At 34.3% G+C, this 14,784-nt stretch overlaps 2 protein-coding genes and 1 long non-coding RNA gene across 3 annotated transcripts; 2 read left to right on the forward strand and 1 right to left on the reverse strand.

Moving 5' to 3' along the window:
- Positions 1-7,086: 7,086 nt before the first annotated feature.
- LOC145029958 (uncharacterized) lies at positions 7,087-8,067 on the forward strand. The gene is made up of 2 exons (XM_078978404.1): positions 7,087-7,587; positions 7,681-8,067. Exons 1-2 carry the CDS (start codon positions 7,087-7,089, stop codon positions 8,065-8,067), a joined length of 888 nt encoding a protein of 295 aa, XP_078834530.1.
- Positions 8,068-10,286: 2,219 nt separating this feature from the next.
- LOC145031308 (uncharacterized) lies at positions 10,287-11,849 on the forward strand. The gene is made up of 2 exons (XR_013676915.1): positions 10,287-10,759; positions 11,503-11,849. It is a non-coding gene; the product is annotated as an uncharacterized LOC145031308 (long non-coding RNA).
- LOC145031305 (auxin-induced protein PCNT115-like) lies at positions 11,191-14,157 on the reverse strand. The gene is made up of 5 exons (XM_078979827.1): positions 13,885-14,157; positions 13,613-13,822; positions 12,747-12,919; positions 12,546-12,648; positions 11,191-11,650 (listed from the first exon to the last, which is right to left on the reverse strand). Exons 1-5 carry the CDS (start codon positions 14,107-14,109, stop codon positions 11,312-11,314), a joined length of 1,050 nt encoding a protein of 349 aa, XP_078835953.1. The 5' UTR covers positions 14,110-14,157; the 3' UTR covers positions 11,191-11,311.
- Between the last annotated feature and the right edge of the window lie 627 nt (positions 14,158-14,784).

A 14,784-nucleotide genomic window follows, 5' to 3' on the forward strand; every position in this document is an offset into this window, starting at 1 on the left:
TGAGATAATCGTGGAATTCAAGACTTAGGTACTCTCCTCCTCGATCGGATCGAAGCATCTTGATTTTCCTGCCCAATTGATTCTCCACTTCATTCTTGAACTCTTTGAACTTTTCAAAGGTGTCTGACTTTTGCGTGATTAAGTAGATATACCCATATCTACTATAGTCATCGGTAAAAGTCACATAGAAGTGGTTCCCATCCTTCGTGGTTGATCTAAAGGGTCCACATACATCGGTATGTATTAGGTCCAATAGCCCCTCGCCCCTTTCACAAGTACTCGTGAAGGGTGACTTAGTCATCTTTCCAAGTAAACAAGACTCGCATGTGTCATCTTCCCTAAGGTCGAATGACTCCAACACTCCATCCTTTTGGAGTTGGGCTATGCGTTTCTTGTTGACATGTCCAAGACGGCAATGCCACAAGGATGATTTATCCATACTAGTGGAAGAATCAATATTCAAAACATCATTTCCTAAGTTATCAACAATCATAACAGTTTCATATATTCCATTACATGGTATAGCTTCAAAGTAAAAGACACCATTTAGATAAACCAAAATAGAACCATTCTCATTATTAAAAGAAAATCTAAATCCTTGTCTATATAAACCATGAAATGAAATGATGCTTCTAGCCATTTCTGGCGAATAGCAACAATTGTTCAAATCTAAAACCAAACTATTTCTAAGCACTAAAGAATACACTCCAATCTTGGTCACAGGCGACGATCTTCTGTTCCCCATGATTAGATTGATCCTTCCTTGCTCTACATCCCTACTTCTTCTTAGTCCCTGCACATTAGAACAAATGTGATAACCACAACCGGTATCAAGAACCCAAGAAATAGCATGATTAGAATCGTTAGATTTGATTGTGTATATACCTGCGAAAGATGGCTTGATCTTTCCTTCTTTGATCGCTTGCAGGTAATCCGGGCAGCTTCTCTTCCAATGTCCTATCTTGTGGCAGTGGTGGCACTCTGCCTCCTTTGGGTTGGAACAGGGCTTAGCGGGATCAACTTTGGTCCCACTAGAAGAGGCACCATCTCGGGCTTTCACCTTGCGATAGTTATTCAATGAAGCTTTCCTCTTCTTTCCCTTCCCTTGACCAATAGCTAAGACAGGAGCAGCGGACGGATTGGGAGTTAGTGCAACAGACTTGTCCTTGAAGTCGCTCTCAGCGACCCTCAAGAGACCTTGGAGTTTGCTTAGGGTGACCTCTTCTTTGTTCATGTGGTAGTTCATCCTAAATTGGTTGTACATTGGAGGCAAAGAGTGAAGCACCATGTCGATCGCCAAGTCTTCACCGAAGTCAACATTTAACTTGCGAAGGCGGTCGACATACCTTTGCATCTTTTGCAGGTGCACGGTAAGAGATTCTCCATGACCCATCTTAGCGGAGATCATGTTAGTGAAAATCTCATAACGCTTTTGTCTCGCGTTTTGGTGGTATCTCTCCAACAAGTCTTGATGCATCTCGTATGGATACATGTCCTCGTAGGACTTTTGGAATTCGGAGTTCATGGTGGCGATCATGATGCAATGTACCTTCGTTGCATCTCGCTCATGAGTTTCAAAGGCGGTGATTTCTTCGGGAGTAGCAACTTCGGGGTTGATTTTCTCGAGCTTCTCATCGAGGACATACTCTTTATCCTCATAGCGAGTAATGGTGCGAATGTATCTTATCCATTCGCTAAAGTTCGTTCCATCGAAGGTGACCTTTTGGCAAAGGCTCATCAACGTGAAAGAACTAGCAGCAGCGTTGTTTGCGTTCGACATCTATAGAAAGGACAAAGATAGATTAGAATAAGAATCCCTAATTATCACCCAATAAGAAAATTAAGGCTAGGATCCAACAATAACATTTGCATACTAGAAAAGGGATGCCGTAATCTAACATGCAAATAAATTGAAGGTAAGTGAATGACGATTCACTAATTCTCCATTACAAAACTTAAACTATTAGTCCTAAGTGTTTTTGAGAATTCCTAGGTTCGGATGAGATTCATTGAACTATTCAATGGTATGTTTAAATCTCGATATGCCCCTCTCGTTTGTGACTGGGATGCCGAGGATCACAAAGCGGGTGTGAATTACCATGCAAATTCACATGGTGCCTTCATTGTAACGATCACCTATTCGATGTGCCGGTAAACCACACACGCTCCATCGAACTATGATAAACAATGAATCACCCTTTGCCACCTTCGCTTAGAACCAATTAGTGTGCCGGTAAACCACACACGCTCCACTAACTTCTTAGCAAGGTGCAAAGTGTAATTTCATGGGATTGCATCAATTCACTTTTCCTAAAGTAACTAAGATTGGGAAATTTTTTTAAAAACGTGCAGTTACTTTGTATTTCTTATTATACTTTTAATGAGAGGATGAGGTTGCCCTATCCTACCCGTTCGGCTAACGACCCTCCACCAATCAAGCAAGCGGTGGGTGTGAGTGTACACCCATTAAGCGCCATTTTATAGGCCGCAACCTTATACCCACCTTATAGATCGGCTTCGTGAATGAGGCCTACTAACGGTAAGACTAGCATTTAGTTATACATATATATATTATTCTAGTAATATCATATTAGTATAGGGTTGTATTTTAAAACCTTTTAAAATCTAGGGTTTGAAATTTAAGTTGTCTAAATTAAAACTTTTAATCACAAATATAAATTTCAAAACTTTGAGTAGGTTTTAAACATTTAAAACATGAAGGATCAAATAACAAATAATTCCGATTAACAATTAATATCCTAATTATCTTTATTTGATTTATCCAAGATTTCTTTTAAGATAATTATCAAAATAATTAATCATTTATCACATAAGGAAATTAAATATTTTATTAGATGATAAATATCTTTAATTAGATCAAGATAATAGTCATATATATCAAAAAATCGAATTAGGGTTGATCTAATATGATTAAGGTAAGTTTCCATAAGATAAACATGAAAAAATCCCGGTTTTGCCTAATCCAGACGCTCGGACTCGCCGAGTACAGGACTACTCGCCGAGTCCACTTTGGAACTCGCCGAGTACATGACTCATAAACCCAAAATCGAATTTTGCAGGTTTGTTTCAGTTTATCAAGCAACAATTTAAAGAAAACCAAGCTAGACTCTGATACCACTGATGGGTTTTAGCCATAAGAACTTTCCTATGTGCGCATGCAAAACCCTAATGCTTGGATCTAGGCTTTCTAATTAAACATGCTTTGAATCCAAGACTTCTAATGGCTAATTAGGTTAAATAACAACATTGAAACAGATCAAGAATCATACCTTTGAGTTCCTTGTTGATCTTGTTGTCTTAGAGCTTCTAGAGTCACAAATGTCACTCCTCTAATGGCTTACAAACACCAATAGCAAGCAAGATGATTTAGGAGAGAGGAGAGGGGAGGAATTCGGCCAGAGTATCTCTACTTTAGATGGTGTGTCGAATTCCCTCACCCCTATGGTCTATTTATACTTGTAGACTCCTTAAGGGTTACAACCTAAACCCTAATTGGATAATCTTCTCTTAAGGCTATCCAAATCCATTCCATAGATAACCCTATGGATGATTTTGGCTTATCCAAGCCCTAGAAATCGTCCATCCTATCTAGGATAAGGATTTATAGTCTAAAGTGTAACTATCAAACAATTGACAGTTTATACCCTCTTATTTAATTAATCTCTTTAAGTCACCAAATTAATTCTAAATTAATCTATGACTTATATTAATCAAATAACCATATATTATTCCTTATAATATTTACTCTCTTTTTAACAAATCATCCATCAAGTTGCTATGGTGAAGGCAACCCAAAAGGACCATGCACAACCGGATCAAATACTTGCCTAATATAGTTGCAGCCTTAGACACTATTCCAACAGTACATTTGTATAGCTAAGAAGAGGAATCGGGAATTGTTGAAATGGTTAAATTAATTAAGGTGAATCATACTTCGTTCCAAAATCAAGTCTTAGAGTCATTCTCCAACATTGTGCCTTGAGTGACATGTCCTAAGAAGGTTTGTAACACATCATGAAATGTGGAGTAGAAAAGTTTTTTTGCTCTTGCACATTTGAAATTGGTAGTTGTGATGTTTTGGATAAAACAAAAACCACCTAAGACCAAATTAAATGAGGTGTTTCTCTTGATAAGAATCTGCACTAACTCTTGAATATTTGTTTGTCAATGAATGATTCTTGATAAGAGAATCTTATATGTCAAGAAGTAAGTGGGGGTCTTAAAGATCTTGAAAAGCTTCAAGAACTAATCAAGAATAAAATATATTGTGTATCGCTAGCACACGATTTGAGGTTTGTTACCTATCATGTTGACATATTCTTGTTTATGTGCCCATTCCAGTTAAAGTTTTCTATGCATGTGAATTCTATGAGTTCTTAATTGTTTGCATAGGGCAAAGCACCTTGATAAGTGAAAGTTCATTAATCAGTAAGGGTGAGCTGCTTAACAACTTGGAAGACATGGTAGGCCCTTGTGCTGCCAAGTGGCAAGAAATTAAGATTGAACAAGTTCAGTCCATATGAGTTTGAATCTGCCATAGACCTTATCTAATGATAATGGTTGGAAATGACAGTTTAACATGGATAGGAACACATACACCATAAAATCTAAGTTTCATAAGGTTTCTCTCCAATTCATGAAAATGATTGTGAGGAAACGCTTTCACTAAGTAGATTTTAAGGATGTAGTAATTGTATCAATTGCGTTCTCAAATTTGATTATGATTACGACATCACTCTTCATAGTTTGAATTGTGAGAAATGGCAAATAGTTTGAAAATTCAGAACTTATTGTTGTAAGTTCTGAATGGTTTAGATACACATATAAGATTTCTAATAAAAGGTGTATGAGCTTAGATAAAGGCTTATCGAACCATCTTGTATCAGAAATCTGAACTTTGGTAAGGAAGTCAATAAGTATTGATTTCTAGAAGTCCAATTGATTTCTGGATACATGTCAAAGCTAGCAGGAGCATAAGTGTTATGCTAGTAAGATTTTGAACAAGTAGTCGATGTCGTAGCACAAATGACTCAACATTGCCAGCATAGAAATAAGCCATATGTTGTTGAAGAAATTAAGGATCAAATCCTTGCCCGAAACAAGCTTTTTATGATAGACCTAGAGCACTCGTATCTGTAGGTTTGTAGTCTTTCAAGAAGGCTTTCAAATCCTTCTTGCAAATGGAGTGCCATGTCATTGATATTATTCACAATTCCTTTTTCAACTGCTGAAAGACCATCTACAATGTCCTATATATTTTTTTATTATTTTTATATTATTATTTTACTATAATTATATAGGATAATTAAAAGTCTCCACAAATTAGTGAACTAAAGCGGGATAAGTAAAATTCGTTAATAATTTTTAAAATTATATAATTTATCAACAAAGACAATTTAAATATTAAGTTGTACTTAAATATCTATAATTAAACATAATTAATTACAATTGTTATGAATTGATTTATTTTTATATATTTACATATTAGATATAAACAAATAAATTTTGTTAAAAAGTATAAAATGATTGTTGATGTGGCAATAGATTTCATTTTAAAGAGTATTAATTTTATACAAGTGGTTCTTACAAAATTAATATGACAAATTTAAAAAATGAATAATCATTATATATATATATATATATATATATATATATATATATATATATATATATATATATATATGTGATCTAAAAAGGAAGATTGTTTTGTTGTCAACATTATCCTTTTCTATTTGTTAAATTATGGGCACGTGTCAATAAATTGTCTTATTTTTTGCCACATCACTATGCCAACTAAGCAGGTTAACTTCGATTCTATAAGGGTTAATGACATAGAAAGGTAGCGTAATTTAGGGTCAGTACACATTAAGGTAACAATGTTTTTTTCGTATACATTTGCTAATTGAACTTGTTTGACCTGTACATATTAAGATAATATGACCGATGATCGTAGGTTTTTGTTGATTTGGCATATTATGTGGCATTATGTTGTATTAGGTGTCATTAAATGAAATTACTTGGTAATTGGAATTAGGGCTCATAAACAAAAAAAAAACAACCGCTTTCATTCCTTCATTCCATCGTTCCCCTTTCTCTTCGTTCGCAATGTCAAACCTTTGCAATTGAAATCGCTTTCTATTTCTTTGACTGTAATGACGAAGGGATCATCGCTCATCGTGGATGTCCACTATAATGGTGTATATCCCCCCAACCTGTTGCATATTTCGACCTAGACATTGCATCTGTATGAGATGTCGACTTCAATGCTATGGTATTTTCAGATTTCAATACCCTCCTTGAAAAGCTCACAAAGAAGATCAACTGCAAGGATGTTTACTACTGTCTTCCACATGAAAGGTTGAGTGAAGGGTTAGGAGTAATTCATAATGAAGGATATTACAGAGAGTTCCTTAAGGTTGGTAATGGAAGCCAAGAAAAAAGAATTAATGTGTACATTGATCAGTACAGTGAACCCATTTTCAATTGGATTGGGGCGGAGAATCCTGATATATATGATTCGGTTATAGAGGATGAAGATGAAGTTAATGATTCCACATTTCCGGATGCGATATTACCTGACTATGAAGAGAATGAGGTGGTTTCAAGTAAGAAACCACTTGATGATTCATTTCTTAATGCCCTTTGTCACAAAAAGAAATCGGAAGATGGTTCCGAAACAGATGCAACAGACGAAGAAGTTGATGTGAAACCAATGTATCCTGTCCATGATCCAAACCAAAATTGGAAAAAGATGGTTCCTATACTAGTATGAAGTTTTCTGACCCCGATGAGCTTAAATGTTTACTAAGTAATTATGTTGTTAGACATGGATACAGTTTATGGTATGAAAAAAGTGATAAGAACAAGTTGTTAGCTAAATATAGAAAAGGTACAACACATAAATGTCCATTTAGACTCTAGGCCACTTGGATGAAGGACGAACATTCTTTTCAAATTAAGTCACTGAAAGATGATCACAATTGCTCCAGGTCATTCAAACTTGGAGTAATTGTGAGTTATAGGATTAGGAAGCATTTTGTTAATGAAATATTATAAAGACCAAAAATGAGCTTAATGAAAATGAAAGCTAAAATTTCCAAAAAATTTAATATTAGTGTTAGTTTGGGGCAGTATAGAAATGCAAGAAGGTTTGCATTGAGTAAGATTGAAGGTGCTTTGGTTGAGCATTATGGAAGATTGTGGGATTATGGTGAGGAGATTATGAGGTCTAACCCATGGTCTACGGTAAGAATGGATGTGGACATCATGCCTGACTCAACTATATATTTTTCAAAGTATTATGTCTGCTTCAAAGGTGTTAGGGATGGTTGGATAAAGGGATGTAGAAAGGTGATTTGTGTAGATGGCTGCTTCTTGAAAGGCTTGTGTAAGGGTGAGCTTCTTGCAGCAATGGGTAGAGATACGAATAACAACATCTACCCTATCGCGTGGGCTGTGGTAAATGTTGAGAATAAAGTTAATTGGAAGTGGTTTCTTGACATTCTCGTGGATGACATTGGAGGAGGAAATGGTAGTCGGCTTACTATCATTTCAGATGGACATAAGGTATTAGATTGCTTTCTTTTTGCTTTATGCTTTTTACTTTTTAATTGTTTAACATTAAGTTTTACATTCACCAACATGTTTTAATTTTGACAGGGACTGTTAGAAGCTGTGAAAGAAAGGATTCCAGAAGCTGAGCATAGGCAATGTGTTAGGCACATATATGCTAATTTTAAGAAGAAGTTTGCTGATGAACATTACAGGAAATTGTTTTGGGTTGCTGTAAATAGTACCATTGTACCACAGTTTGAAGAAGACGTGGATGGAATTAAGAAATTATACCCCAATGCCTATGATCATCTTATTGAAAGGGAACCAAAATCTTGGTCAAAGGCTTTCTTTGTAGAAGGGAGGATCTGTGATGCTATGGAAAATGGTGTCTCAAAAAGTTTTAATAATGCAATCTGGGATGCTAGAAGAAAGCCGATCATCACAATGTTGGAAGAAATAAGGGTTTGGGCCACGGAGAGGATGTATAATTAAAGGATCATGGGTGAAGAGTGGGATTTGGATATTTTCCCAACAATTAGAAAGGAGTTACAAGATAATAATATAACTCAAAGGTAAGTAACCTAATGTTCTAAATTTACAGTAGCTAATGATTGATTTGATTTGGGGTGTTAACTTGCTTTTTTTACAGTTTTTGAGGAGTTTATCCAAGTGGCTATAAACAATTTGAAGTAAGATTTGGTAATGATGCATTTGATGTGGATCTAATCAGAAGGGTATGTGAATGTAGAAGTTAACAGTTGAGAGGTATCCCATGCTTGCATGGCTTGGCTGTAATTGCATACTTGAATCACAATGCACAATCGTATGTGGCACCTTGTTCTAGAAAACAAAGTTTCCTTTCAAGCTACACTTACAATGTCCACCCTTTACATGGTAGTCCAATGTGGCCGAAAACAATTTATCAGAAGCATTTACCTCCAAAAAAAAAAGACTACCGAGCAGACCAAAAGTTAAACGAACAAAGGATAAGTTAGAATTAGAAGGTACAGGTAAAAAGACGCATACAATATCATGTGCAAAAGGGTTGCAAAAGTGTAGTACTTGCAGAGGCATTGGACACAAGAAATCAAGTTGTCTAGGAAAAGGTAAAAATGAATTTATTTAGTGTAGTTCTATGTAATTGGAAACTAATACTAGTTTGTTTTCTCAGGAAGGGGAATTACAAATGGAAGGGGAAGTACAACTGGAAATGGAGTGGACATGTACCCGTACAAGAGCCTATACAAGAACCCGTTCAAGAATATGTACAAGAACCTGTTCAAGCTCCTGTTCAAGCTTCTATTGAAGCTCCTGTTCAAGCTCCCAAAGCTTCAAGAATTGGAAAGATGCATGTGCGAAAGAGGAAAGTTTCGGAACGTATAACCAATATTGGTCTAAGTAAGAAAGTTTTCCCCAAAGGCGGGATTGGTTGCAGTCAAAACAAGCCAGTAACTTTAGAATGATGTGCTTTTTTACTACTAGTATCTTTTGTCTAACACAAACTTTTAGTCTTTTGCAGGGAATTTGTAACAAACCTTAAGTCCTTTGTAATGTAACTATGCTACCTTACTACTAGAATGATGTAATGCTACTATGATACTAGTTAAGGGGTATTTTGGTCATAACCTGCTTCAAGGTTATTTTGATTAATGTGTTAAGGGTATTTTGTAGTACAACTGTTTCTATTAATGCGCATGCTACTTTAAAATCTGTTTCTATGAAATTTGTTTTACCAAAACTGCAAATCCAAGGATAAATTGGTCAAAATAATTTCTAGTTTATCATCCTACTTTGAAATCTATTTCTATGAAATTTGTTTTACCAAAACTGCAAATCCAAGGGTAAATTGGTCAAAACAATTTCTATTTTATCAACCTACTTTGATTCTACTTTAGCATCTTACTTTGAAATCTGTTTCTGTGAAATTTGTTTCATATCAAAATAATATAACAAATCAGATCCCATTCATATCAAAATAAGTGTTACAAAGTACATTACATCTTAATACAACTTCAAAAGATTAGAAATACCATTTCACCATCTAAAAGATTACAACCAACACAACCTTAGCATTAGTCTATTCTTTATGATTACAATTAATCTGCAAAAGACTAAATACACATCACAATGAAAACAACCAACAAACACTTAACAGTAAATTGTTTATTCTTTACTTCTTCCAGTTCTTTTCTAAAGCTCAAAATGTCACGTTGCATAACTTGAAGTGTTTCATCAAGTTCTACTCATTCCCAAACACCACACCTTTCTTCTACTTTCTACATAAACCAATAACATAAACAAGAGGATCAATGAGTGAAATAACCAATACAACAACAAATATGAACCAAAATCTAAAAAAAAAAAAAAAAAAAATGGCATACCGGGCATATCATAAACTTTCTTCTAGGGTTGCTTTCCGTCCTTCATGTGCGGATTCAAGATAGAATGCCACATTAGCAAATGGTGAATCCAAGCCTTAGAGGTGAGGGGGAGAATGTTGAAGAAGTCGTCGACATTTTAGGGCACCAATCTTTTCCTAAGGTAAAAATCATAACAATATATCGCTAGGTTATATAAAGGATGAGTAGAGGGTGAATATGCCACGTAATATGGCAAATCAACAATAACATACGATCATCAGTCATATTACCTTAATATGTAAAGGTCAAACAAGTTCAATGTCAAATGTATATGAAAATGACAGTGTTAACCCTTTCTATAACTTGGTTTAGTTTTTAACGGAATGGTACAAACAGGAAGTACTAGTGTGTCAATATCCCTTTAAAAAATTGCTTCCAAACATCCCAAAAATACACACAACTCGTGTGTGGCTGACTGGCTGTCGATCGCAAATACGGAAAACAAGAGCGATCGCCGATAAGAGAGGGATGCGAGAAGAGGAGGGCTGTAGCAGCTGTGGCTGGAAGGTGTAGGTGGCACTATGGTGGCAATAGATGGCGGAGGTCGCGACGGTGGGGGTTCGACCACCAGTTTTCATACCCAAATCAGCCTCCTACTTGTTTTCTTGACTCGAAACTACGGTACAAGTATCCTAATTCTATTATTTCAAACTTTTGGCTAATGTGGTCACTGTGTTTCCGGAATTAAGGTTCCATTGGAACCGGAGCCTAGGAATTCTTGCTGATTTGGAGTATTATGAAAGATTAAAAACCCGAAATCAAAGGTAGGGTTTGTTAATTCCATGAATTAGTTAAATCGGTGAAACTAGCGTTTAACCTAGTGCTGATATCCTGATAGAATGTAGATAAATTGATTATCCTTGTTATAATTACTGGTTAATATTAGCTAAAATATCCAGATTTAAGTTGGAAATAAGTGATGTTCTTAAACAATGAAATTGGACTTATTATTTAATCGGTAAAAGTGGAGATTTGATATATGCAGTTAGTTAGCTTAATGATTATGTTAAGTTAAATTCATAAATTGTTTTAGTGGTTCTATATTTATGCTTTAAGTATATAAATGCTCCATATTCACTATCTCTTTTAAAAATATACCACCTAATTTGTAAACATGTGAAAACTGAAAAGAAGTTTTTCAACATCCAAACCGGTGTTACCTAAATCAAAATGGTTGTAAATGACGAAAATACCCTTAATCTTAATTTGTTGTTAATCAAAACATATAAAACTATGATCAAATCGATAATTAAAAGTTCAAAAAGTAATAGTCAAACATAGAATCTTTCGTATAGTCTAAACAAGTCCTCCAAGATTCATCCACTTCTCCAAGATGACAATGGTGGAGTGTTTGCATATTTCCACGTGTCTTGCATTACTGCAGGTGAATACCTATCGCCTTTCACATCTGCGGCAATAGATTCAAGCTCACACATGTCTTCATTCGTTAATTTTACACAAACCGATCCAATGTTTTGTTTAAGGTTGTCGATTTTTGTTGTACCAGGTATAGGACAAACATCGTCCCCTTGGTGTAGGAGCCATGTCAGCGCCAGCTGAGACGGGGTGCATCCCTTCTTTCTTGCCATGTCATTCACCCTTTCGTATACAATCTTATTGTTTTCCAAATTTTCACCCTGAAATTTAGGTAGATGCTGCAAAAGATGATGAATTATCACAATTTGCCCAAAAATTGGCTTTTAAAAAAACTTTATAAACGTTTAAAAGTAGCCAAGATTTCATGTTATAGAAGTAGGATACGTGAATTGGGAATGTTAAATTTACTTAAACAATCAAAACAAATGGATCTAAAGAGTAAATATTGTATGGGTAAAGTACTGAATTGTTGATTCATATTTGTCTGTTGTTTTTTATATGGACTTAATTAACTTAATAGGTTAAACCCCTAATTCGGACAATTATATATGATTGTTCTTTGTTATACTTAATCGGGATAGAATGACTTAATGCGTTAAGTTGAAGAATATGGTTTAATATGTTTCCTTTTTTCCCAACTCCTCTCATGTTGAATTTGATGAATACTGTTAAAATCGATAAAGGTTGTGAAATTAGTTTTTCAGAATATAAAGGTAAAACGATTATTTAGTCTAATATGACCATTCAACCTAGAAAAAAAAAATTAGGATATACAACATTTTATCCAGACAGAATCATCACCCATTTAACAGTTTTATCTTAAGAGGACTTAATGTAGATGAATAAGAAACAACCATTTGTATGAATAAAAGTATCTTTTTAATGTGCGTAAATGACAATTTTACCCTTTTGTTTAGAAACTCTAAATACATAAAATGTCCATCTTCTCATTTAACCCATTAAAACATGTTTTTCACATTAAGTTAAAAAGAAACAAGAACTCAATCAAGGATTCTTGAAAAGGGTATTTCTAATTCTAGCCCCTTAACTACAATGTTGGCAATTGAACAAAGTATGGATATTTTATATTTCAAATTTAACAAATCCAACGATATTTTTACATGTTGCTTTTTTATTTTAATAAAGAAAGAAAGATTGTTTTAAAATACAAACCCTTCGGAAGTCGTCACTTGCAAAGTTCTCAACCACCTTCGGACCCTTTGAAAAGAACCCCTTTCCTAGAGGACTAAACGGAACTATCCCAATTCCAAGCTCTCTACAAACAATTCAAAAAGACAAACAAATCATACATATTTACGTAATTATATTAAAGTAATTCAAAATTAAAATCAAACTCAAAAACCAAACACCCACCTACAAGTAGGAATCACTTCTTCTTCAGCATCTCTTGTCCACAACGACCATTCTAATTGAACAGCTGTTATTGGATGAACTTTATGTGCCCTTCTAATAGTTTCTGGTGAAGCTTCCGAAAGCCCTATGTATTTTATCTTACCTTCTTCCACTAATTCCTTCAATGCCCCCATCTAAACAACAAAATGTCACAAACTTTCATGAGTCAATCACATAAAAAAAACCTTTATATTTTGTGTTTTTTCGAGATTAGACTCAACTTTACTTTTTTCTAAAAAAGGACCTTTTGTTTTTTATTTTTTTTCGATCCGACCCTTTTAGTCTTTTTTTTTTTTTTTTTGAAAAACTTGTAAAAATGTGATGGTTTTTCTTTGGAAAAAACTAAAAAAAGTTGAGGATTTTTCGGAAACAGTTACAAGGTTGGGGTTTTTTTTGGAAAAAAAAAAAAAGGTATCTCCGATAAACTCTCATTATTTTGGATCAGTTTACGGTTTAGCCTACATTTTTATTTTTTGCACAGAAAAATCTTTGCGCAAATTACCGAAATAGTCATTTTTTTCAACAGAAAATGACAAATATCATATAAAATTAGATAATCAGGATTTTTCTGTTTAAAAAATAAATATTAAGATTAAACCGTAAACTTACATTAAATATTGGGACTTTATCGGAGATTGATAGTTTTTTTCGGAAAAAATGAAAAAGTATAAGGTTTTTTTCAGCAAAAAAAATAAAGTTAAGTTTTAATCAAGTAAAAACGCAAAATATAATGTTTTTTTTATGTGATTAACCCCATTAAATATTGTATGAATCAAGTTTATGGAGTATATTTATATATAAATATAAACTTTTGAATATACATATACCGTGATTTCAATAGGAATGGTTGTATCAATACGATGAACATAGTAAAGATCAATACAATCGATTCCAAGTTGCTTCAAATTAGCATCACAAGCTTCTTTCACATACACAGGATCGCCGGAAACCACCATCTTTTTATCACCGGAGAGTGACTTGATCCCAAATTTGGTGGCGAGTTGTACTTTTTGTCTCGTATGGGGCCCCTTGAGAGCCTGTGAGGTTTGACTTTGGTCAAAATAGTCAATGTACGAAAAGATATAAGTGGTCTAGCTACCTGGCTGATGATGATAGTGTTTGTATGAGGGCCATAGAGATCAGAAGTATCAAGAAATGTGATGCCGGATTCAATGGCGATTTGGATTACTTGAATCATTTCTTTTTCGGGTTTTGGGGACCCGTGTAATGGGGACATACCCATGCATCCTAAACCGATTGATGATACTTCAAGACCTTGTGATCCTAGTTTCCTTCTTGGCATAATAACCAGTTCTTCTTCCATTGTAGCTCTTTCAATAAACAGTGATGAAGTTTTTGATGAATTTTATATGGTGGAAGAAAGCACATAGGGGATTATTTTAATTGAAAGATTCCCATGTGATATTGATGCTCACGTTGGATAATTTTGATTTAATAAGCTTGTCCATTAAGTTATATAGATTATTCAATTGTAGATTAAATATTGGTTTTTATTATACTTCTTTCTAGTAATGTGCATCCACTTGCCTTTTAGTTAAAAACCAACTTGAAGCTCATACATTTCCATGGTGATACGTTTTACAAATTAGAGCTACGTCTCTTATGTTTTGGTCAAGGTTCTTCATGTTTGTATACTTTCCTTTTTCACCAATAAATATAGTGTCTCAATTGTGATTTAACAAAAAAAAAAAATAACCAGGATAGTAGTTTGTGGTGCCTTGTATAGAAATAGAAATAAAGTACATCTTATTTATTTGTGGTTAAAACGAAATAAAATGTGATTGTCGACCAATGATTAATATGGCCATTTGTTTATGATCTTTTAAAACGCCTACCAAAGTTCATTATATTTTACTGTTATCAATTATAGAAAAAATACATTTCTAAGCACACCAGTTTTGACGTGACAATGCAATTTTGATATAAAATGCTGTGTTTGTGAAAGACATTAATTTAATAAGAAAAAAAAATCATAGTT

This window comes from Lactuca saligna, chromosome 2 (genome assembly GCF_052625555.1).
Source record: "Lactuca saligna cultivar CGN05327 chromosome 2, ASM5262555v1, whole genome shotgun sequence".
Taxonomy (NCBI): Eukaryota; Viridiplantae; Streptophyta; class Magnoliopsida; order Asterales; family Asteraceae; genus Lactuca; species Lactuca saligna.